Raw genomic sequence first — 26,951 nt, forward strand, 5'->3', positions numbered from 1 at the left:
GTGATGGATAAGAAGTGAGACAAATAATCTGCCCGCTGACATGGTTTTAAAGCTATTTCTTAACCTTTTTTTGGCCTTCAAACGTCTTGAAATGCACATATCAGAGAAATAAAAAAATTGAACCCCCTAACAACCTTAAATGTAGAACGTCTTTGATTATAAAGCCCTGTCTATGGCCCTGTATTAGGAATAAGATCAATAATGAATGTGTGCATATTGTGAATGAATTTAATAAACTTAGTTTGGCTACCTAGCTTTCCTAGTAGCTTTCAGTAAATTAATGCATCTGAGAAAATGATTCATAAATCAACCTGTCAGTTGACCCTGTGTTTACTTTCTTCACTGACAGACAAAAATGAAAAGCCTATATCAGTCAAAGCTCAGCTTTAGGAGGAGAAGAGACAGAGCAAGAGAAAAACAAAGAGAAAAAGAGTGTGATGCTGATGAGGAGAGAAAAATAATCAGCTGCGTGACATGGTTTTAAAGCTATTGTCATCCAATTTTTTTGGCCTTCAAAACATCTTAAAATGCACATATGTAGATCAGAGAAATCAAAAAAAATTCCCAGAACCCCCTTAACTAGCCTACCTCACATTCGGGACCTCAGTGATGATAAAACCCTGCCATCTGCATGTTAATGAAACTAGTTAATAGTGAGCATTAGACCCTAAACTAAAGTGTTACCTTTTTTTTTTTTTTTATCATACCCTCATTGGGGGCTGAGCCACAGACACAGACTGATTCATGTTCATACTGGTCACACAAATTTCAGTTCAGTTACAACCAGATGCATATTTGTATTGATGATTCTAATTTGATTATTTTATATCCAATTGTTGATATTTGTGTTTTGAAAAAGTTTTTGATTCATGTTCTGACTCCTAACCAATTTTCTACATTAAAAGTTGTCTTTTTATTTGGGCTAGTAAAATTCATTTCGGGCTACCAAAATCTGAAGAGTGCCTGCCCGAAGGGCTACCAGCGATTTAGAAATTTTGCGAGCCGTGCATTGCATGATTAGATTTAACCTAACAAGGCCCTTTAAAACACCATAGCAACTATTGCAACAACTAAAAACAATCAAGACACCTTAGCAACCACATAGCAATGCCGTGGCAACCAACCACAAAAGCCAATCATGGTTGTGACTCTCACCGTTCACAGCGAAACTGTTTGCTAGATAGTATATTTTGAATGCTGTTTTTTGAGTTGTTTGATTTGAACTCAAGCCTTGTATAGTGTGAAGACACATTTGTACATATGCAAGACATATTGACTGTTCACCCATAACACGTTTTTGCATTCCACTGCACTGCTTTTCCATTGTTTTTCTATGTAAACAACACTACATGGACGTCTTTGAATGTTTTGCAGCCTCTTATGACGCAGCATTCTAAAAATGTGGCGCTTAAGTTACAAGTTCAACTTTTTTGCCTTTTTAAACGCATTTTGTGTGAACAGCCCTGCTCGTTTGCTCTGAATAATCTTGTCTTTTTGGTATGCATCCATTGAGTTCCAAATACAAATGGAAAATAGCCAAATGAATTGTCATTTTTATTTGTAAAATATTTAATTCAATGGATTATCAGAAATAATAATAATTGGCTTTGCTACATGGCTATTTAATAATAAATAAAAAAAACTATACTGTCATTTTATTATATATACGCACACACACACCGGCCTCTTTATTAGGTACACCTTGCTAACACTGGTTTGGGCCCCTTTTGCCTTCAGAACTTCTTTTTGGCCTAGATTCAACAAGGCGCTGGAAACATTTCTTTTTTGGTTCATATTGACATGATAGCATCACACAGTTGCTGCAGATTGGTCGGCTGCACATCCATGATGCAAATCTCCTATTCCACCACTTCCCAAAACTGCTCTACTGGATTGAGATCTGCTGACTGTGGAGGCCGTTTGAGTTTATTGAACTCATTGTAATGTTGATTATGTTGAAGAAACCAGTTTGAGATGATTCGAGCTTTGTGACTTTGGTTGAGCTTGAGCTTTGGCGCATTATCCTACTAGAAGTATCCATCAGAAGATGGTTCACTGCGGTCATAAAGGGATGGACAGGGTCAGCAATAATACTCAGGTAGACTGTGGCGTTTAAACGATGCTCAATTGGCGCTAAAGGACCAAAAGTGTGCCAAGAATATATCCCACACACCATTACACCACCAGCTGCCTGAACCGTTGATACAAGGTAGGATGAATAGTATACATGCTTTAATGTTGTTTACGGCAAAATCTGACCCGACCATCTGAATGTCGCAGCAGAAATCGAGACTCATCAAACCAGGCAGCCTTTCTCCAATCGTCTATTGTCCAGTTTTGGTGAGCCAGTGTGAATTGTAGCCTGCTGTAGTCCATCTGCTTCAAGGTTGGACGTGCGTTATTTAGACGTATCTAGGTTGTAGCGAGTGGTTATTTGAGTTACTGTTGCCTTTTTATCAGCTGGAACCAGTCTGGCTATTCTCCCCTGACCTCTGGCATCAACAAGGCATTTTCGCCCACAGAACTGTCGCTCATTGGATATTTTCTAATTTTCTGGCCATTATCTATAAACCCTGAATATGGTTGTGTGTGAAAATCCCAGTAGATCAGCAGTTTCTGGAATACTCAGACCAGCCCGAACATGGCATGGCACCAATAACCATGCCACAATCAATGTCACTTAAAACACCTTTCTTCCCCATTCTGATGCTCAATTTGAACTTCAGCAGATCATCTTGACTATGTCTAAATACCTAAATGCATAGAGTTGCTGCCATGTGATTGGCTGAATAGATAATTGTGTGTTTTTTATTTTTTGTTAAATAATATTTGTAAATAAATAAAATCATACTGTGATTTAAGACTTTGGGCTTACCGCCCAACTCTAATGCCAGAAAGAGCGTTATCATGGTAGTAAAGGCTACAAAGTGCATGCAAAGTATATGAAGAGGGGAAAGACAAGTGAGGATAAATAATAAGAATAATAAGAAGAGAGGATAATGAATAAGCTTATGGTGAGAAACAGGAAATGGGTTAAAGTGAGAAAACAATGCAGTGGCTGTTTGGTTATGTCTAGGTTTAAAGATGGAGAAATAGGGCAGTTAGGATGAAAAGAAACACGAGGGATGTATTGCAAGAACGGGAATTTAACATGCATGCATGTGAAGGATGAGGAAGGAGAGAATAATGTGGAGAGAGAGACGGCCAGAGAGGAAATGATGTTAGTTTGTTTGGAGGTTGCTGAGTCATGAGTGGGCCGGATGATCACTGATAGAACGAACACCCGGGGGCCAGCGCAGGGGGCGGGACTACGTCACACGGCATGTGCTCTGATGCACGGGCCATGGTGTAAACACGACATATGCACTCACATCGATGCTAGTCTGGTGCTGGTTGACCAAGAACGTCTTGCTGGTTGTAGAAATGGTTTACCCTATAAAAATAATTGCATGACTTTGCAAACCTATATGACTGACTGACTTCTGCGGGACACAAACGTGGCTTTTTTATATGATGAAAGAAAACCATACAGGTTTGAAATGACGAGGGTAGGAGATTATGCCAAAATCTTCTTAAGAAAAAAGGTTTTTCCATTACACTGCTCCATGTCTGGCGTTTTGAAATGAAGAAATGTGTTTTTGTGTGAACAGCCCTGCTCATTTGCTCTGAATAATCTTGTTTTATGGTTTGCATATGGAAAATAACCAAATGAACTGTAATTTTCATTTGTAAAATATTTAATTTGATAGATTATCATACGAAATTGGCTTTGCCTCATGGTTATTTAACAGATAAAACAATTTGGGTTTGATTTCCATCAAAAATATGCAATGGAGCCTTTTCATAGACTGTGATGATACTTTCCCACAGTTATTTCCATTTGTAAATCTAGCACAAACATTTTGACTTTTGTAAAGTCACATAAAAATGCTATAGTGGATTTTTTTTCTTTTGCGATTGTAAATGAAATAAAAACATACTGTGATTTAAAACTTTGTCCACGATACCAGAATTGCCATTTTTGAGCAAACCATTTCTTTATGCAAATTAGGAAGCCTTGTGTGCAAACCACCAAACCAGCAACACGTCTTAAAGACGTTTGTGACCAGCTTTGCTCGTCTTTTTAGAAAGGACTTTGCACACCAAAGAAAACAGCTATACGTGTGATGGGTGTTCCTCTCCCTATGTAGGTTAATGCTTCCTGTCACCCAATAAAAGAGCAGAGTGCATGATGCCGTCTATAGAATGCCCCCCTTCTCTTTTTTTTCTCCTTTACCATGCGAGTGTTGTGGTTTTTCTGATCTGTTGCTTTCTTCATGTATTAAACCTTCATTTTGTCATGCTTCAGGGCTTCCAACGGAACTTTAAGAACAGCCCTTAACTTCTCACGCAGAGTTAAACGTTCACAGGCGTCCGAGAGGGCTGTGCGCTCGTGAATGAGGATGTGGGGAAGAGAATGGGGAGATTGGCTCCAGTTGTGTCGCAACATGTCTGGTGCAGCGCAGCACCCATGTGCAGATTTTTTTTTTTAGCCTCAAAAGAAAAATTCCCCAGCTGCAAATGGCGACTGTGATCTGATTCCGAAGGTGGTTTGCACCACGTGTTGAGGGACTGCGCACATTCACGAGCGAATTCCGCATCGAGAACCGCGGGCCCATCAGTGACTGGTATCAGATGCTTCTGACACTTTCAACTTCCTCAGTCTTCCTCTTCACATCAACAATGGTCTCACAGATATTTCTGTGTTTGACCTGTGGCGCATTATAAAGTTGCATGAGCGATATTAGTCACTCTCTTCCTGTACTGGAGAGCTGAATGAGGGAGTGAGTAAAAGTGAAGAATCAGGTATTGTACCAGCTGAGTTCAGAAGACTGCGTCAGCCATGCAGTGATGAGCTAAACTGATACACTTTGTTAGCGTTCATAGAAAGCTTGATTCATTGAAGAGTTTCGGTACAGAGATTGCTAAGTCAGTAGATGCGCAGAGTAAACAAAGAGATCAATTGTTCACGCACACTAGAATACCTTATAATACCTTATATAATATGGTATTAAAACACAATCTCACAAAACTATTGAAAAGACTAAATTTAGGACGGGACTTGGTTCAATTTATTGGGTGTTGGTTGAATGCCTGTGAGCCTGTGTGAATTGTAGCCTCAGTTTTCTGTTCTCAGCCGACAGGAGTGTCACCGGTGTGTCTTCTGCTGCTGTAGTCCGTCTGCTTCAAGGTTCAGTCCGTTCAGAGATGCTCTTCTGCAGACCTCGGTTGTAACAAGTGGTTATTTGAGTTACTGTTGCCTTTTTATCAGCTGGAATTAGTCTGGCCGTTCTCCTCTGACCTCTGGCATCATCAAGGCATTTTTGCCCACAGAACTGCCGCTCGCTGGATATTTCCTCTTTTTCTGGCCATTATCTGTAAACCCTAGAGATGGTTTGTGTTTGAAAATCCCTGTAGATCAGCAGTTTCTGTAATATTTTATTTACTCAAACCAGCCTGTCCGGCACCAACAACCATGCCACGTTCAATGTCACTTAAATCACCTTTCTTTCCCATTCTGATGCTCAGTTTGAACTTCAGCGGCTTGTAAATGCCTAAATGCATGGATATTTGAATTAGCAAGCAGTTGAACAGGTATACCAGAATTGCAGTCGATTGTAAGAAAGGGGTGGCATGCATCACCAGAGAGAGGTCTGTCATTTTCACTGAAAGATTGACTTATGACATCAAATTACAAGGTCAAAATAAATAAATAAATAAATAAAATGAAACATGCATGAATGGATCATTCACAATAAGATCAATAACATGCATTTTGAAAAAGATTGGGATTTCATGCCGACTTTGAGCGATCACACTGACGCTTATGAAATCGCTGTCAAAACTCTCATTAGTAGTCCGTCCGTACATGTTGTTGTTGCTTATTTGCATAAAGTTGCACTCTGCTCAACTTTCTTGAATTGTGTTCAACCATCTTTGCTGCTTGAGTCAGTGAAGATCAGCAGTTCTTATTAGGTGTGTTTATGTGCACTTTTTTTCCCGAAGACCATAAACTTGAGACCGTAAACATCCGCATATTTGTTTACGTGTGCATTACATCTGTTCTGAGCAAAATTGCAGCCGTAAGCACAGTAACCAGTCGCCACATTTAAAAAGAAAAAGAAAAAAAAAGCCAGAACAAGAATGTCACCAGAGCTACTGTGAGCATAAATAAACATGCATATTCGCTAGACGTAATATGTATATAAATATACACATCAAGACACTACACATGTGCACAACACATTTGAGAAAGTGGTCGTATTCAAAATTTACAAGGCTAAAACTTTCCTGTTAAACAGATTATTTAAGATCTTTACCACCTCTCAATTGATTCGAAATTTCATTTGAAATTCGAGCTCATTTGAATTGTTTGAGGCATTTACATAAGACTTTTCAGTCCAATTTAGCCATCAGTCCAATTATAAATGGATTATTAATTTGCATTTAAATGTAGCTTATGAAAATGAATCATGTTGGTTGCCTTGTTGCTGCAAGTTACTTTCTATATTAAGTCTGGTAACCTTAGCTTACATGTACTGAAGTAGCTTCACAAAATAAAGCTTAAATAAAATGTGTACTTGATATTTTTCATTATGCAGTAAGTGTTTTAAAAAAGCAACTTGAGGCGGTGTTATATTGCAAATCCAGTCATACAGACTGCAATTTTGTGATGTTGTTCATCTATTTTCCGCAGTGATTTCCTGCTGTGCTGGTTACTGCAATGAATGGTAACACTGTCCAGCAGACCACAAGCACTGCACTATCCATAGCACCCCCCTGTGGATGGAGGGAGTTCTGCGAGTTGCATGCCAGCACCACGGCCCGAGAACTTGCCCAGCACTACCGGCGCTTCATCAAAGAGCGTCCGGTACAGGATGTGGTCCCGCCGGAAAATTTCTCCAAGCAATTCAGTGCACTGTTCCAGCACCACTTCAGCTGTGAGGTGGCTAAAGATGCAGAAACCCCCCTGCGGCCACCGCCATTACTACCCATGACTAGCCGCTTACGCATCACTTCCTTCTCAGGGGTGCTGGATTACCGGGAGACCGTGCGGCCAGGAGCGACTCCGCTAGTCGCCGCGTTTGCGCCCAAACCAGATGCCATTGGGATCCCTAGGGAACAGGAGCAGTTGCTACGCTGCTCTCCGACAGACACTACACGCAGACCGCGGCCACGTAGCCAGGAAGATGAACACCCGGAGCAGAGGCCCGGGTCAGAACGATACACGCACCCTGCGTTTCCCTTCCCTTCCCGTAGTGAGGTAACTCACATTTCCGTCAGACGCATCCGAGAAAGCGTATGCCAACTCTTTAAGAAATCTCCGCAACTTGATGAATCATCAAGTGGTTGCCCTAGGGACGATTCACTCCAGGTGGGCGGACCATCTGCGACTGTTGAATGCACCTCTCAAACCCCACCTCAGACTGTGCAGGTAAACGCCCATCGCACCTCAAAGAAGGTTGCACTGTGGGAGCGTTGGAATCCATTGCGAACTGTGAGACGGCGGCCAGAGACAGGAAGTGTTTGTAAAGAGGGGCAGCTGCGGTACCTGGAGGTGGATGACACTATCTCAGACACACCCCCGCATTGGCTGCGCTGCCGCCTGCAGGTCAGGAGGACCAATGACCACACAGCTAGCGAGAGGTACCAGCTAGAGCTCTATGACCCACCGAAGGTAAGGCGACCGGTCGAAAACCTAACGCATTTTTCAAGAGTGACTACTGTCATGTGTTTTTTTGTTTTTTTTCCCCTAATTTGTTAATTGTATCTCTCAGAGTTTGTAGTTGTTTCTGACTTACTGTAACTTGATATATTGGTCAGATCTTTTAGATTAGATCAGTATCAGTAGAAGAAATGTTACGGTATATTTCATGGAAATTTGAAAAATTGTCATCATTTACTTACAGTATGTTGCATGAATTTCTTCCATGAACAAAAAATGAGTTGTTTAGCAGAATCTCATTTGCATTCATGTATCTTCAAATATGGCACATCCGAATGTGTTGTACAAAGTTTGATGTCAACCTGATGTGACTTACCTTGAATCGTTATATTGAAATATATGCAAACGTGAATGAGATTTAAGAGCGAAGTCGTGCTTTAGTTAATAAAAATGTAAATTTCATTCACGTATATTTAAATATGACATATCATGATGTGTTGCATGAAGGTTGATGTCAATGACAAATCACACAAGAACCAATAGCATTGGTAAATTTTGCCATGAATTCTGGTGTAATTTGTCTTGATGTGTTATATTTAAATATATACAATTGTAAATGAGATTTGAACGACGTGTCATGTTTTAGTTAATAAAAATGTAAATTATATCCACAATTAGTCAAATATGGCTCATCAAGATGTGTTGCACCAGTTTTGTCATCAATAACACGTGAGAACCAAGCGTTACGTTTAAATACATGCAAATGTGATTGAGATTTAAGAGCTATGTTGTGTTTTAGTTAATAAAAAATACAATTTGATTCACCTATATGCAAATATGATGCATTAAGATGTGATTTGATGTCAATGAATCATAAGAACCAATTGGATTTGATGTTAAACATGGTGTGAACGATCTTGAGGCCTTCAATTTTCATAATCGCAAATACAAATGAGATTTAAAGGTCCCATTCCATGGATTATTTTTATTATTTTATCATGTTTCCAGGGGTGCCCTTATAATGTTAGTATGTTTTTTAGATCAAAAATTGTTATAATTTAGAAGTAAAAGGCATATTTCCTAGCCTGATTTCATTCCCTGGTTTGAACACCCTGTTTGAAGGGGCGTGTCTGCTGTGAGACTTCAGTGTAAACGCCCTCTGCTGTGAATGGCTGACATGCTTGCATATGAAATATCTGGCATTACATGTGGAACTATCTGGAAAACTTTTACTATTACAGCTATTATACGTTTTTACTATTACAGCTATCGGGATTAACGAATCGTGAGAAGTTTTTTTAAGTATTTAGATCTATTTAAATCACATAGAAAATTGCAGTGAATGAGCATTGAGCAGATGACAGCCTGTTGATCGCGTGAAAGATCTTATCATTGCAACGCAGTTTCTGCACTCACTAATGATTTCACCAATGCAAACATGAGGCATATAAATACAGTAAGAGCTTCGTTGTGCAGTGTAACAGCGTCATTGATTTCATAACGAGTTTTGGCAAGTGTCCATATAAACTCGCGCTGTGTGTCACAGCTTGGCCGATTGGAAAGGGATTGTTCTGTGATCGCTTTCTGTATATTAATCACAGTTTAAGTAAGATTATTTTCATCCTACTAAGAGAAACGATGTGAAGTTGATCGCTACTTCCATATTAAATCACTACTTGTACTTACCGCTTGCTGGAATATAGTTGAAATTGCCCCCTTCGTCAGTATGAAACGCTGAGAGAAGTCTGCTTGATATTATTCCAGGTTAGAAAAACAGTCCGTGGTGAAATGGACAGAGCAAACTAACAACTTCGAATTAAACTTTTGCGGTATCCGATTATAGATAAACATCAACCGTCTGTTGACATTTCGCCATCAATACGCCTGTGTTCCTGTGGGCGGAGTTTAGTCTAAACACGGTTCTGGTGATGTCACTAAAGCAGGATGTAGAGGGGTGTAGTCCAATCCAGCCGTTTTTTGTAGTCAACTTCTGTTAAATAAAATATCTCGCTTGGCATTGAACTTTGAGCGTTATAATTTTACAGATATTATTTATACTCTAACAACAACATTACACACTAACTAAACTTTGAAACATGGAATCGCATGCAACGGGACCTTTAAGAGCTATATGGCGGAGGGGAGGAATTTCAGTAAATAACAACTTAAGTTTGGAAAAGTTTGAAACTTGTAGCCCTTACATTCTGCTACATTTATCCTGCTCCATGGAAGAAAGAAATTCGGATGGGTTTGAAACATCACAAGGGTGTGTAAATGGTGCATTTCTTTTTCTTTGCTTTAAATCAAAACCAACGATAGGCGTGATTCTCCTAGTAAGTGATATGTTCACAGTAACTCTCATTTAACCTAACTATCCACCCACATGCAAGACAAACAGCCAATTTGAAACCAAGTATGATTGATACTATCGTATGTAATGAAACTAATAAGGACACAATTACTGTTTTGTCTGCATTTATCTCCGCCTCGCTCCATTTCTCCGGCTGACACAGCATGATAGCCTAATTGGTAGTTTTGTTAGTTCATTCAGACAGCAAATGACGTATGCTCACTTGAGGGGTTACGGTACGGCTATATCAAGGCACTGATTGGCTGCTGAGGAATCTTGGCAGAGATGTGAGAACTTGCTCTGAATGTCTATATAAGGGAACGGCAACGTAGACCAAGAAAGTTCAAACACTTAAGTTTATAGACTCCAATAAATGTCAGAAGCATGCACACACATTTTAGCTTCAAATTAGCAACACGTTCATTGGTTCTTTTTTCTTTGTTGACATTTTATTAGATTCATAATTTTCAAAGGAGAGAAATGTAAATGCATTTTCTGAGCATGCATCATACTTTATTTCACAGTATCTTATGTACTTGCATTGGTGTGTGAGCGTGGAGGCTTCATCATAGAGTACACACTAGTCCGTGCCTTGATTCTGTAATTGTGCGCTCTATGTTTGGTGTGTTCACTACAATAGCAGCAGCGAGGGCAGCTATGCTAAGAGAGGAAGCTGCAGGGTGGCTGATAATTTCTTTGCGTGAGAAACTTTGTTTCAGGGAAGTCCTAACTTTAAAACCAGCCTGTGCACAGCAGATAAATTAGTTTGATTATCTGCTTTCAGAATTCACAGAAGTGTTTTATTATTATCATGTTAAAAATGACTAGATAGGCCAGAGACAAAAGTGTTAGAATGTATGTATAGATATTAGATATATGTTTAACATGTGTATCCAGGGCTCAACATCAAGCTTTTCCAGGAACAGTTTTTCAGCAATTCATCTTAAGTGCATGACATTTTAAAATCATGACCCACTGATGTTGCTAGATGATTCATAATTGCTGGATTTTCATGAAGTAGTCTAAGTTCATTTTTAGCCTAAACAGATGACTAGCTGTGTGTTTCTAGGTAAAAGTGATCTATCTATCTATCTATCTTATATATCTTATCTATCTATCCTGATCATTCCGATTTAATTTCAGCGAGTGAAGGACAAATGTATACTCGCGTGCATTATGTAGGCTAATAAGTATTATCGTCTCAGACAGACAGTAGGTTGAAGCTGCTCAGGCCACCATTTTCTCCCTCTTCTCTGAAAGCAAGCGATGATGTAGTCAAAATATCCGGTAGTGTGGGTTTTCCAAGTAATGCGTGAACTCGCTGGACCTACCGTAAATACTACAGAGTATTGTGCACATTATTTTTTTGACAGACATCGATGTCATGATGTTCAAACGATGTGGATTTAAAAACAGATGGATCGTACGGTATTAATTATTTATTTATTAGCCGGCAAGTATTCAGCGAAGTGATTGATTGCCCATGAGTGTGTTATGTCGATATTTTTAGTTCTAATATTCCAAACGACAGCCAGTCTAGGTTCTTGACATGAGGTGTCAACTATGTTTGATTTTTGGGCAATTATAAAATGTGCTGGAGACGTTTGAAATGCTTCATAATACTTATTTTATGGATTTCATGACTTAAATAAATTACATTTTACTCAGAGACGTGACATGTTTGGCTTGCCAAAATTTCATTGACTTTTGCAAATCAAGTTAATTTATTTATTTATTTTACCAGGAGTGGTTTTCATGCACAAAGTTGTCTGTCTCTTATGACAAAAATATTTAAACCCATGAAAAGGCAGATCCTGTTGAAAATAATAGTGAAAAAAATCACTTTTTTGTTCCATAAGTCCATTATTACACCTTATTACCCCCAGATTTAGACTCATATGTGTGTAAAAAAAACTGGACGGTTTCTTGCTTGTGTATGTGTAAGTGATGTTGTTTGGAAGGTTTGAGAAACATCTGTTTTGGGCCTCAAATGATAGTGTTCATTAAACAGGGCTTCTAGGGCTAGAGACCACAGACCTTTAATTGCTGATGTAGTCTGAACAAGTTTGGTCGAGCTCTGCTTCAAAACCTTAAATCGGATAGAAGACATACACAGACTCTTATATATATATGGACACCAGAATATCCAGCAGTTTGCAGTGCCTATGAGCCAATAGAGTATGGATTGAATAAGACCTTGTGTTTGTGTTGTGTGTTGACGTCTTCTGATGTGGCTTCTTGGTGTGTGAGCAAGCGAGAAGGAAGACTTCAGAGTTCAGATTATGCTATAATTTTTATGTTGGAGGTGTAATAATGTCTTGTTTTTTTTTTTATTATTTGCTGTAAAGCAATCGCATCCAGTGCTGTGGAAAATATTTCTAATTCTAGAAAACCGCATCCTCCCATCTGGAGTGTGTTAGAGCTTGACGGTGACCTTATGCACATGCAGATGCTCACACAAATACATCCAGAGTCGTTTTAACTCTTTAACAAGCCACTAACAACTGAATCCGATCAACAACACAATATTCAATGTAACAGCCTGCACTGATTTAAACAGAACGTAATGACAAATTGCATAAGATATACGATCATTTTTGGTTATGTTTTATGCTTGCATTTTATTGGGTTTTTGTAAAGTGAAATCAAGATGGACATTTTTTTTCTTGATGTATTTTCCCTTATTTATTTTTTTCCATGGGCAGTAAAAAAAAAAAACTTTGATAAATGAAGCAAGCCAACCAGCTTTGAGATGATTCACAACATTTGTGAACTTTAGTTTTAAGCAAAACAGCAAAAAGACCATTTTCTGTGGAGAAAATGAATGGGATTTTTAACTGTTGGGCTCTGTTCACGACACGTGCCCTCGTTTGTTTTTCATTCGCTTTTTAAAGAAACGCTCTGAAACTTGACTGAAACCCGGTCTGACTCAAAAGTTTAGTTTCTTAACGTGATCGAGCAGCTCTGACCTTGTACCCGGGTTTATCAATATGAGAATCTGCAGATTGATAAGTAGGCCACAGTCATAAGTCATAACGAAATCAGACATGTCCCTGTTTCTCCGAAAGCATAACACTTGACAAGTGTTATATCAAGAATTATATCACACACACAGATGCACACAGCAGCAATACACACTGATGCATTCTTAAAGATGTACTCGCACACACACAGTTGCAGAGCGTGCACTGGCAACAGCATTTTTTTATTTCGAACAGAAATGCAAGTAATAATTTTCCATTTTTCAGTTTTTTTTTATAATTGGCATGCCTAATTTAATTCCTAAAGATTAATTGCATGCATGTCTTTTCTCATTAGTCAGTTTGACTAATTGTAGTTTCATGTCACATATGTTCTATTTTAGTGTTTCTCGGCTGGTCTTGGTATTTCTTTTCTATATTTTCGGGCCTACATAGTTCAGGATAATATTAATAAATTTCATGCCTGACTTATTTCTTATTTACATGAATAAAACTTTCGGTTCTGATTCAAAACCAGCTGAAAACCATTGCTCTATACATTTATGGAAAAAAAAAATGATTACTGATAAAATCAGTGTAGATTAATCAATACAAGTTCCAAAAAGTTGTAATTTTGGGGACATTGTAATTCGAATAGTCTGAAATAAAGTTAACATAAAATAACTTTTCTTTGTTTGTTTTTTATTTTTTTAAGGACAGGCATTTGTAATGCATCCATTTATTTATTTCGTTTTTTAAAATTAATTTATTATTTCATTTGATTTGGTTTTCTTTATATAATTATGTTTATTTATTTTGGATGTCTGAGCACATTGTTTGGCCTATTTAATAATTTAGTGTTTTTACACCTCGTGGTTTCCATTAACTGACTAGTTTGTTTTGATAGTTTTGCTCTGTCTGCTTTTTTTATTTACTGATGTAGTTCAGTCATTAGTTATAAAGCAGATCTGTAATTTTTTCAACATTACTTGAACATTACTGATTCACACCGGTACAGACTGTCCAAAGCTTTCACATCTGCAGAATCAGGACTGATACGAGATCCATTGTGTGCTTTGCATATGACAGTTCCTCATCTTTGGGTGGTTGTGTGTTTTTGTGTATAACACATTCACCCAATACCTCTGAGAGCTGTGCGCTCGGAGGACAAACACAGCCATGTTGGTGGTGGGTGTGAAACAGCCCCTGCTTAAAATATTGTGTGTAACATAACAGTGTCGCCTGTAATTCAACAGCACAGCCTCGTGACGCCTGTGTTATGCATCATTGAATGCTTATTTTTTTGGACCCAAGCACTGTTGAAGGCCCCCAGTGTGAATATTCACAACAGCTGTGCAGTGTGTGAAAAATACATTGAGTTTTGGGTGAATTTCTTTAGTTCCTTTTACTAAAATGTGTCCAAACTACATGTTAAAACAAAACAAAAAAACATTTTGTAACATGTTTGAATGTTTTTAATTAAATGAATGTGTATTAGGGGTGTAACACCGTGTCATAACCAGCCGCGATGCGATAAGATTCCAGCAACAAATAATTTGTCTGTCCACACTAGACGCGGCGTGACTACGAGATGCGTCGAAATCAATCAAAACCCACAGCCAATCAGAACAGCGTGTGGGCGGAGTCTCGCGGCGAGTGCACAGCACCAGATGGATAAGTAGCTACATAATCAAATTCACAAACATTACACCACTTAAACATTATTAAAAATACATAGGCTACTGAGTTTTACTGAGCTACTGAGGCTTTGAACGTTCTTGTTTCCATTTGTTTAATTTCAAGATCTGAGGTGAATGATCCATTGTTGCTTTTACAGCTACAAAGCTGGAGCACTAAATGATATTCAAAGTCACATTGAACGCTTTTAACATTAAAAAAAGCACATAAACAGTACCTGAGATTATCATTGCCACACTTTGTGTTTGTTGTTGCAAACGTCGCAGAAAAAAAGAAACCGTTTCTAAAATAAATCGTCGCGTGTCGCCGTCGCGGCTGGTTAGGACAAAATCTCTGATTAACATGGAAAAGAACGCAGTACACAGAAGTCACAATTCGCTACGTACCTTGATTTTGTGGTCACGGTTTGATAAGTTTACCAAACCCCCCTCCCAGATTTAAAATTGTAAAGGTCTATTTTGATTTGTTTACACTCACAATCCCGGTTTCCTCTCCGTAAATCTTGTGGAACGCATGACAAAAATGAATCGGATCTCAGCGTATAGCATACTAGCAAGCTCTTGCGATCCATCTGAACTCTTGTTTTGGGTTGATGCATGTCTTTTTCCTGTCGTTACGTTCGATTGAGTGCGTGACCATGCGCTCGCACAAATGCGACCACTTCAAATTTTAACTCGCACATTCTCAAAAAATTGTTGCATATTTTGCTCGCAGTCTGTAGCCCTGGGTAGGTGGTTTTTCATGTCAGAATATTCTATTCGCTTTTTTAAATTGTAAATCGCTGTCAGTGTGAGCGCCCCTTTTTAAAGGTCCTTGATCCGACATCCACATTTTTCGTATGCGTTTTTTCGTATTCGTGATTCGGTGGATCTGAATTGTCAAAACTTTCATCCGTCATACAAAAATTCGTATCAGGTTCGATTTTCTGCGTTTTTCGCATCCGTAGCAAGCATTTTGAATGGTGTTTTGACAATTCAGAGCCACCGAATCACGAATACAAAATTAAGCGTGCGAAAATTTCGGACTCAGTCTGCAAGGACCTTAAAGCTGCACTGTGTAATATATTAAGTTGAATTTTAGCAAAAAACACTTTGTTCTTTCAAAATTATACATTCTCATTAATGTGTAATCACTTCAACCAACTAATTAAGTATTCTCGTAAGTGTATAATCTGCCATTTAGAATACATACGAGCGAGTCGCTCGAATGGCGGAAGCCATGTTGCACATCCATCTTGAAAATACATTAGACAAAGAGGGACATATCTGGTAATTCAAGCTTCACATTTCGCGTTTTGACACTCAGTGGCACCGTGACGAATGCGAGGGGGAGATTACTCGCGAGTCGCGACTGCTGGCAGATTTGAAATAATATGGCCACCGTAGGAGTTAAAACGCCCTCGGAATGGGAGGGGCTAGAAAGTAATATTCAGTTGGTAGTCATAAACAATTTCACCGCTAGATGGGAGTAAATCCTACACAGTGTAGCTTTAAGCGTGATTGACATAACGTGAGGTCGTATTTATTTTTAAAGGTGCTCTAAGTGATGTTGGGTGACGTCACTTCTTTTTGACGTTTAAAGTATTGTCAAACAAAACGGAGGCTAGCTAGACCCTCCCTCCTCCTCATCCGCTCACTAACCCCCCTAACCCCACCCCAAATCCTTCTTGTCGGTTATTGGCTGGAACAGTTTGTTATGTTTCATGGTGCGGGTTAGCCCAGTTTGTTTTTGTTGCCGTTTATGGAGCCTGTGGTGTCTGCAGAGATCGCGGGTTTTTTACAGTGTGTTCAGGGGACAGGCAGCTAGCGGATAGTGAGGAGATGTTTGCTGTATGTGACAAAAAATGTTTTGGCCTTAAAAATGCGTGACATCGCTTAGAGCACCTTTAACGTGCGAAAATTTCAGATGCGAATTTCAGACTTTCGGACAGTTTGCAAGGGCCTTAAATCTTTGATATACAAATCTATTATAAAACTATTATGCTTATACAATAACAATTCTGATAGTACTTTGTTTCGGTAGGCCTATGTCAACTTGCCATCCGATATCGACCCAATCAGAAATCAAGCGACCTACTGTTGTTTTGGTTACTGAAATGTAGTTTCGAAACACTATTGAACCGATTTATTAAATGAGTAAAATCAATTAGTAGTGTAGTTTTAGCTAACAAAATAAATAAATAGATCAATACATTTTATATTTAAAATTTAAAACATTTTAGTAGAATTGTATTCAATATTTTATAAAATATATAGTTAACCCTAACCCCTCCAGACACTGTAATTTGCATCCTTTGGGTCTGAATTTTAATACCATTTTTTTCATATACTAGTGTGTTATTTTTCTCAGAATTCCCCCATAACTTCATATGGCCCCCTTTACACCTGGCAATTTCAATCTGACCCTATGCATTGGAATGAAGGCGTGAATGCAATCTGGAAAAGAAAAAATCCATATTCTATCCGAATACGGAATACATGGTATTGCCAGGTGTACAAGGCCTCATCCGTCATTTCTGCATTGCATGCATCCGTTAGGATGAGCAGAGTCCATCTCATGCTTTTGTTTTCAGTTTTGGTCCCCTGACGTGAGCAAATGGTGTGTGGTTTTTCAGTGTGTGTTCATGTGGAAAGCATGTCACAGCTCTTTAATTTGTATAAGGTGTTTGCTATAGCAGTGTGTGTTTATGTGAATCCAGTGAAGTGTTGTGTAGTCTGTTTTTCTCTTAGCTAACAGCTGTTTCAAGCTGTGTCTACACTGCTGGTGGCAACGTGACACTTAAGTTTTGTCGCGTCATTTCAGCGTAGACCGTTTCGATGCAGTATAGATAGTCAATTATTGCAAAAGTTCTAGTCATTTTCGCAGTAAACACTGCAACATAATTTGAATATATTCTGCATTGGAGTATAGACAGCTTGGTTGATTCTGATGGGAGCATTTTAATTTGTGATCTGCATTGATTTTAATGGTAACACTCTAGTTTTGTCGCATAATATGCATCATGTTTGTAATCTAGACAGCTTTGTTGATTATAATGGGCGTAGAGGTGAGTAATGTTCCGATTTAAACCATAAATCGGATAAATAAACGATAAACCAATTTGCTTCTGCATCAAAGCTCAAAATAAACATTAAGAATTTTAAATACAATTTTTTTTTATTAACTATATATTTTTATAAAATATTTAATAAAATTCTACTGAAATGTTTTATATTAATAAATATAAAATATAGTTGTCTATTTATTTATTTTGTTAGGTATTTTATAGAATATAGGATGATTGCATGTAATATTTTTTTTTCTGTAAATATGTAAGATAAAATAAAGAAATAATAATGTAAAGAAAGAAAGAAAAACTCTGAATTCTGATAGTCCTGCCTTTACTTTGGACATTGTTTTAAAAGGACATTTCATTATTATTATTATTATTTTTTAACAGTTACTGAATCACTTTCTCATACAAAATTTCTAAAAGAAAAATGTGTATACGATATATATAGTCATGCAAATTTTTTGGCATATCGGACATTTTAAGAGCATCATGATATAATTTTCTTTACTTATCGCCTACCCCAAATGGGCGTTTTAGTTTCTCTCATGCATCGAGTCTCTAGCAGTGCAGACTGGGTGTGAGTGGATCATAAAGATTCTATATTGCGAGTGTGTGTGTGGGCATTGTTGCAGCTCTTTATGTTAAAACCTGCAACCGCTGAGCTGGTATACCTGACCTCACTAAGCCACCCATGGAAAGCACCGCTTGCTCCCCCTCAATCTCTCTCTCTCTATTCGTCTCTCTCTCTGTCGTTGTGTGCATGTAGGTGCTGTGGTTCACCTTCTCTAGTCCGTAAACAGGATGCTTCCGACCTGTGTGAATATGAAGTTGAATATGAGTAGCTGTGTGTGTGTCTGTGTGTGTGTGTGTGTTTTCACTAGTGTATGAGTATTGTGCCGTGTTTTGTCACTTTCCAGCAAGCCAAACTGCATGTGTATTTATGGTGATTAAGCCAATAAATCTCTTTCTGTAAATTAAAGGGCCGGTGCAGTTTCTCAACATTATTGCAGGCGAACGGATGTTTTTGAATCAATAGTTACAGATATACTGCTGAAGAACTAAAAAGAGAGGAAAAAATGAACTCTTTTGCTTGATGCATTAATGCACTTTTTTTTTTTTTCCTGCTGTGCTTTAAATGCAACAAGCACATGTAGCATCTTAACACAGCTAGCGGTGGATGACGAGTGGGTTTCTAGCTGTTTCAGATTACAGAAAACATCCCTTTTTTTAAAGAAAAGTAAGATACTTGTCCATCTTCGGGAGATTTTGACTGACACCGGAAACCTGCTCTTTTTTTCATCTGCACTTCTCCCTCTCCCTCGCTCTATCTCTGTCTTTCTTTCATGTGTATTTTCTCAGTACTGCTGTGGTGGGGCTTTCGAGAGCAGCAGTAAAGGTCAGAGTGATTGACACTCTTATTTTAGTAGCGTGCAGGGAGGGAGATGGAGGTAAATAAATGAAAGGAATGTAAAAAAAAAAAAAATAAAGCCAGTGAAAACCATGAGCAAACCATTCTGACCTTAGAAGGGATCAGTCTTTAACACAAGCATGCACATGTGTACAAAAATATGTGAGTGTGTTTTAAAAGCTGGGAAACTTGGGTGTAAAAGACAATTTTACTTTCTTTTTTTTCTAAACTAATGCATTATATATATATATATATATATATATATATATATATATATATATATATATATATATATAGTGAACAGTGACTCTCGAACCTTGGCCCTCTCTCTTTAAATAAACTGAGACTAAAATCAGCCTAGCTTACTGTGTCCTCTTCTGTGGGTTAGCGTGAGAGTTATCACCAAAATAAAACAAAATAAAATGTCAATCCTCATTATAAATAATTGCATCATCACACAATCGGTGTGTGCATTTCAACAGAATATGGTGATAACTGGCCACAAAACCACACACAATTTAATGTACGCCTTCGCATCATGACAGCACATTAGCGACAGACACTTCCGCATCATCATCATCGAACAGTGATCGTGACCACACACAAACAAGCAAAGCTGGTAATAAATAATATCATTAGACTGGCACAGCAGCCGGTTAAATGTATGTATCTTACCGTAATAAACTTATGATTTGGGTAAAAAAAATTAACTATTATAATGCAGAATTACAGCAAATATGCATAATAGTCGCTGAATTTAAATATACAGACTGACCAGTAATTCTGCAAAATTACTGTTTTCACAAATAAAGCTTAACATGTATAAAACAGTGGCAGTGGTGGCCAGAATATAATCAGTTGGCACGTAACCTATTAGATTTTAAATAACTTATCCAAACAACCAACTTTTTTATTTAAAAGTTTGTAAATTTTTGCATATAATTTTTTACAATAGTTTAGGCCCTAGAGGGCCCTGATGGTTCCCATATATTGTGTAAAGATACATGACATACATTTTAAGACATGTTAGTTTAGAAAAATATATAATATAACTTAAATATAATTATATAAATTCATATCATAATTAATATATATATATATATATATATATATATATATATATATATATATATATATATATATATATATATTAGGGCTGTGAAAAGAATCATCGTGATTAATCGCATCCAAAATAAAAGTTTGTGTTTAAATAATATGTGTGTGTACTGTGTATAATTAAATTTGTATATATAAATACACACACATGCATGTATTATATTTAAGAAAAATGTGTTATTTATATATAAAAAAAATTATGTTTATATATAATATAAATATATACAGTATATGTATGCAAATATTTCTTAAATATATACATGCATGTGTGTGTATTTATATATACAAAATAATTATACACAGTACACACACATATATTATGTAAACACAAACTTTTATTTTGGATGCGATTAATCGAGATTAATCTTTTCACAGCCCTAATATATATGTGTGTGTGTGTGTGTGTGTGTGTGTGTGTATATATATATATATATATATTATATGTATATATGTGTGTGTGTGTGTGTGTGTGTGTGTGTGTGTGTGTGTATAGATAAACAAAAACACTAGTTTAGAAAAATATGTAATTTTATTTATATTTATTGTGATGCTATGCTAAATATTTTACATTTAAAATTAATACTTTTATCATTTTATATATAATAGAAATGTGTATATATAATAGAAATATATATATATATATATATATATATAAAATAGAAATAGATTAATAGACTGGTTTCCTGGTCATGGGCTGGAGGACTGAGGAGCGAGGAAATGAGGACGCATCAGTTAGAAGAATACCCATAATGCACTGTGAGGGTCGTGCAGAATAAATTACAGAGTCTTGCCAATAGATGGCGCTCGCAGTTGAATCATCCATCCATCCATCCATTTTCCAAACCGCTAGTCCAATATGGCTACAGCATAATAACATACAGGTATAAATTTATACCTTTTTAATTGATTATTAAATTGTTTAATTAAGATTTATACATGATAGAGTTTAGAGTTCAAGGTAAATCTTTTCATTACTACTGGACCTGCCAGTTTGCTAAGTCCCAAATGATTATTAAACAGCAAGCACAGAATATGCAAAAGTGGCAGCCCTTTCGGCGCACTCGGTGTCCGCATTCACTCACTCGTTTAATTAATAATAATAATAATAATTCGTTACATTTTTATAGCGCTTTTCTTAGCACTCAAAGCGCTTTACATAGAAAGGGGGGGAAATCTCTTCAACCACCACCAATGTGCAGCATCACCTGGATGAGGCGACGGCAGCCATATTGCACCAGAACGCCCACCACACACCGGCTTATTGGTGTAGAGAAGACAGAGTGATGAAGCCAATCAGTATTTATGGGGATTATTAGGAGGCCATGATGGACAAGAGAGGCCACTGGGCAAATTTGGCCAGGATGCCGGGCTTACACCCCTACTCTTTCGAAGGAATTTTTAATGACCACAGAGAGTCAGGACCTCGGTTTAACGTCTCATCATGACTCCTTCTACTGGATTATATTAGTGGCGTAAGGTAGGGAAGAGTGAATGACAGCTTAGGTGTGTTGAACTGAAGCAGTGCTGCACAGACTGATCGGTGTGTGACTTCAAAGTACAGCAAAACCGTCTGGTCTGTCTCTAATCGCTCTCGCGGGACTACATCGACAGGTCTGCGCAGCACCGCTTCAAGTCGAACACACCTAACCTCTTGCTTTGTCCCTGAATGAATCAGTCATTTTGAACAAATCGTGTGACTGATTCAATGACTCACTCGTTGGGGGAATGATTTGTCGCCATCTACTGACGGTTTTAGTTTCAAAAGTATAATTACATTTTAATTTCTTGCACCATACTGCAAGAAAGACTGTCCATGTACTTGCTGTCTTTACACAATGTTATGAGATTGCTGGATTAGTGTTGTCAAAAGTGGCGACTTCGGTACCAAGTCGGTACTGAAATTTAAAAAATGTGACGATACCAGCATTTCCCTCAGGCATTGTGAGCGCAGTTGAAAAGCAGATGATAGACGGATCCGCTGATAGACGCCTGCTTTCGAACGCTCCTGTATACCTGTGTAAGCTCTCACTCAGTGAAGACATGTTTTTGAAGCGTTGATCATTAGGGGCTTTCGCACCTGATAGTTCGAGGAACTAGCCACCAGGATGGTTCCCCCAAGAACTAATGGTTCCCCTAGGAACGTTTTCAGGTTGCATTCGCACCATCAGTAGGAACTCTGAAGCGACGTAAGCCGCGCTTGTTTATTTTGACGGCGATGAGCCTGAGCCATACAGTGCTCGCATTCTCCATGTTCATTATTTTACGATCTGTCTAACAGTCCTGTCTAATACATGTATGTATATATAGAACTGTTACACAAAGAAAGTAGACAGTATATGAAAAGTTATAAGCGTTTGCCGTGTGGTTGATGTTCAGTGTTGCTGAAATACATAATCATGTTTGGCTTGGTCAGAATTCAAAGTTGCGTTGGATTTCTCCTCAGCGTAAAGGTTTAGAGGCCCATCTATCACTGGTTTCCATGTTCGTAGAGTTAGTTTGTGGAGTAAATATACATGCTATAATCTGTGTGTTTACACAGATTTTTCTTTTTTAAATGGCGGGTGCTGGTGTTTCGCGTGCGTTCGGCCAATCAGCGAACACTAACGTCACGGATAGTTCCTATAGTGCTGGTTTTAACCCTATTCTGAAGTAGGAGCTAAATTAGTTCCTCTAAAAGGAGTTCCTAGAACTAAAATCGTTCCTAGTTCCTGAGGTGAGAACACGACAAAAAACGGGTACTTCTGCCAATTAGTTCTGGGAACTATGAAGAGGTTCCTCCGGTGCGAAAGCCCTTATTGTAGCCAATCACAGACATATATGTTGAGCTCGTGAACGCAATGGTCAATCAGAGGTGTTCAAGAATCCATTCAATAGTGGGGAAATGCTGGTATAGTCACATTTTTAAAATGGAAACAAAGTCGGCACTTTTGACAACTTGTCAGAGCTGTTGCTGCACTCTGTCATCGGAAAGTTTATATTGTAATATTGTATTATTCAAATTTTTATTATACATATATAACATCGTTAAATATAACAGAGATTAATTGCAGTCCCATTGCATACAATGTTTTTGTCGTTGGGTGGGCGGCCTCCGACTGTTTCGTTGAGCAGGGCTTCTGAATTGCTGAAAGGCCATCTCTGGATCACAGCAGAACAACACTGAGACATCTCTTCCTAATGTCAAGTCACCTTTATTTATATAGCGCTTTATACAATACAGATTGTTTCAAAGCAGCTTTACAGTGATAGGAAAATGATGCATGTCGGCTGTTGTTCACCTGAAGTTTGTTCAGTGTTGATTCACTTCCGTTCTAAAGATCATCAATTATTAAATTACTTCATTTCATCTATAAAGCAGTTCTGCAAAAAATCAAAAGATGAACTCATTATCCAGCTCAGTCCTCATACAACAGCGTCAGTACAGTCAGATCAATAACATTGTTGAATATGAATTGATTCCTAGTGTCATTATTGTGTGTTGTCAGCGACATGTTGTTTCTGGATTCCTTTGCGTTTTTCTAATTTCATTATGTGACTCATTTTGAAAGGTTGCTCTGAGAATGTGAGTAAAAGCAAAAGTAACAATTAGGAAGTGGAGTTATTCAGATGAATGGCATGGCTGTTTGTTGTGGCATTTTAAATTGCTCTCACACACAAACACGTGCACAATTAAACAGTGTTTAATGCGGTAACACCAGAGAACATCTGTGACTTGAAATGAAACTTTTTAATGTGAGGATGAGCCATGAAATCCTTACACAATATACAAAAACAGGATTTTAAATGGATCAGGTGAATAATAAATCGACTGTGACGTGGCCATCTCATGCGTCTCCACATGGACTATCTACATTGAAACTCAAGTTGTCTGGACTCAGAGTCGCAGGAAATGCACTATGAGATGTGTCAGAAAACAGATAAACAGCATTCTACACAGCCTAGCAAAATGTTTGTATTGTGTAGAGCGAGGGTGAATATCCAGCCTCTGACAAACAGAAACAGGGGCCAAATATGGTCATAGAAATCGAGCTAATGCGAATTTCTTCGTTTTTCGCTCTTTGGTTTAAGAGCCGTCATGATTTGTCACACTCGCCAGTATTTAGTTTAGACTAGAGAGCAATTCCTGAAGTCATTTCACAACAGAGTTTGGGAAGCTAGTTTGAAAGTATAGCTTGCTTAAGTTATTCATAGCTTAAAAATAGTCAAGCTATATAAAAAAATATTTACTCCACATGCTACTAACAAACAGTATCTAACCACCCTGATGCTACTAGACAATATCTTTTTAAATGTATGTTTGCAATGATAGCTATGCATATTTTTCTGGCACAAAAACAATGAAGGTATTTGAATGAGTGAGATTAAAACGAGATTAAAACCTTCATTTGACCGTTTTTGATGTGCATCACATTTGCTCCAGCCACATGTTCCATGTGTGCTTAAAATATAATTATTTTCTCTCTAAATATGATTAATTGGTTATATTTAAATCATTTTTTATCTTTACGCTAAAGCTAACTCATGATGCTTTTGGTTTATGACTTACTGCATCTTTTGCTTGTATAGTATGTATACTAGTGTACATAGTGTCTAGTGTAAATCATTTTTTGTTCATAAGCGTATGGTACTAGTTTTAATCATCTTTTATTCTTAACAGTATTTACACTAATTTGAACCATCTTTTGTTTGTAATCATATGTATACTAGTTTTTTGTAAATGTATACTACTAGTAGCCTATACTAGTTTAAATAATCTTTTATTTGTATACTTATACTAGTTTTAATCATCTTTTGTTGGTATGTTTATTAGTTTCATTTTTACATGCATATACTAGTTTAAACGATATTCATTCATCTTTTCTTTGCAATATGTATATTAGTTTTAATCGTCTTTTTTTGAAAAGGTATGTTTGCCAGGTTTAATCATCTTTTTTTCATAATGGTATGTATACTAGTTTTAATAATCTTTTGTGCGTAGCCGTATGCATACTAGTTTGTTATCTTTTGTTTACTTCATAACCATATGTATACTAGTTTAAATTATATATTGATTTCACTAATCTTTTGTTTACAACTGTATACTACTAGTTTAAATCATTGTTTGTTTGTAACCACTGTAAAAAATTATTGTGACCACTATTAACATCCAGCAATTTGTAGTAAATCTTAGTTGACAGAGAAGCTGATTGGTCTGTGGTTCGTGAACTTCCACGACCTCAACGCTGATTCTCGGAAACCGTCGTCTTTAGTATTAAATATATTATAGAATTGCTTTTGTGGAAATCTGCTCCGTAAGTTTAGCAGCCTTCATCCATTTGCCTTGGCGAACATAATTGGAGAAGAGAAACCAAGTCATCTGCTTTACTGTTTGTGTGTGTGGTGTTTAATACTTCAATAACTTCTTGTTCTCCTGGAATTAGAGCAGAAGTGTGCAAATGTGCATGCATATGCATGTGGACGTGAATGAGTCAGTGGTGTTTTCTCCTCTCCTCTCTGTGTGAGGGTTGAGTGCCGTTCAAAGAGGAAGGCTTGTAGTATTACGGCACCGTTAATTTGGCACAAGCCAGAGCGTGTGAAGCTATTTTAAGCCGTGATTTAGCCTGACTCAATCAAAATGACAGATTTAGTTTGAGAGAGAAAGAGCTGCTTCATTTCTAAATTCTAAATGTGAATACATGCTGGAAATTCCTGCAGCTCAGAGCGTCCGGATTCATTCGCAGCTCTCACAACTTCCCGGAATCCGCTCTCATTTTTTCCCAAGGAGATTTAGTGTGTGTGTGTGTATATGTGTGTATGTAGGCGTAGGTCGAAGGTTTCAGATCACGGGTCGTAGCTCTATTCTCTCTTAATTTCCAGATGAACATTCTTAGCTAATCCCAGTAGAACAAGAAAATCATCCGCCTCTCGTTTCCCCCTCCCTGCTCAAACCCACACTGGACGACATTCATGAAGTGTTTTATCATCAGTGACAGAGTTATTATTTGTCCGACTATTTGAGTGGTATATTATTATGTTTTATTGTCCTGTAAAGAAGCTTGTTGGGTTTTGTTTCAGTATGAGAGTCCAAATCACAGTTTATTGCTCTGTTGTATTCATTTTTATGAGCAACTCACAAATGAGAATAATGTAAGCAGAAGTGATCAATTCAAGCTACTGTACAACATTGAAATATGCATTTAAAGTATAAAGACATTATACAGACACAATATAAACAGAACTTGTAAATGTTTCTAAAGACATGATGTAATTGTAATATGATTATATAAAGAGGTTTTGTTGCTTTTTTTTGTGTTTCAGGACTACAAAACGCCAAAGTTCACCGTACACTGTTCGGACATCAAAGAGATTCGACGCTGTAATCGTCTAGAGATGCCAGACAATATGAACACATTTGTCTTAAAGGTGAACGAAGACACACACTGGTTCATTTCATTGAAAAAACTATTATATATTGACGAGGCCGATTCATTTTAAGATGATCATCTTTGGCCTGATCTTCATAGTGCATGTCCTGTTTTTAGTACATTTTAGTAAATATTGCATGCAAAAAATGTTCATTTAAATGTATTCAATTCATATATAATTATGGAATGTATACAGTGGGGTCCAAAAGTTTAACACCACATTGAAATTTGGTGAAATCCACAAGTTTATAGGACTTT

The 26,951-nt window shown here is 37.5% G+C and overlaps 1 protein-coding gene across 1 annotated transcript in view; it reads left to right on the forward strand.

Moving 5' to 3' along the window:
• Nucleotides 1-26,951, forward strand: part of sh2b3 (SH2B adaptor protein 3) — a 48,574-nt gene that overhangs the window by 7,688 nt on the left and 13,935 nt on the right. The window contains exons 2-3 of the mRNA XM_079872479.1: nt 6,737-7,717; nt 26,587-26,691. Coding sequence (XP_079728605.1) covers nt 6,764-7,717; nt 26,587-26,691 — 1,059 coding nt within the window. The 5' untranslated portion in view covers nt 6,737-6,763. The remainder of the gene's footprint in view (nt 1-6,736; nt 7,718-26,586; nt 26,692-26,951) is intronic.

This window comes from Squalius cephalus, assembly GCF_949319135.1.
Source record: "Squalius cephalus genome assembly, chromosome: 5".
NCBI lineage: Eukaryota > Metazoa > Chordata > Actinopteri > Cypriniformes > Leuciscidae > Squalius > Squalius cephalus.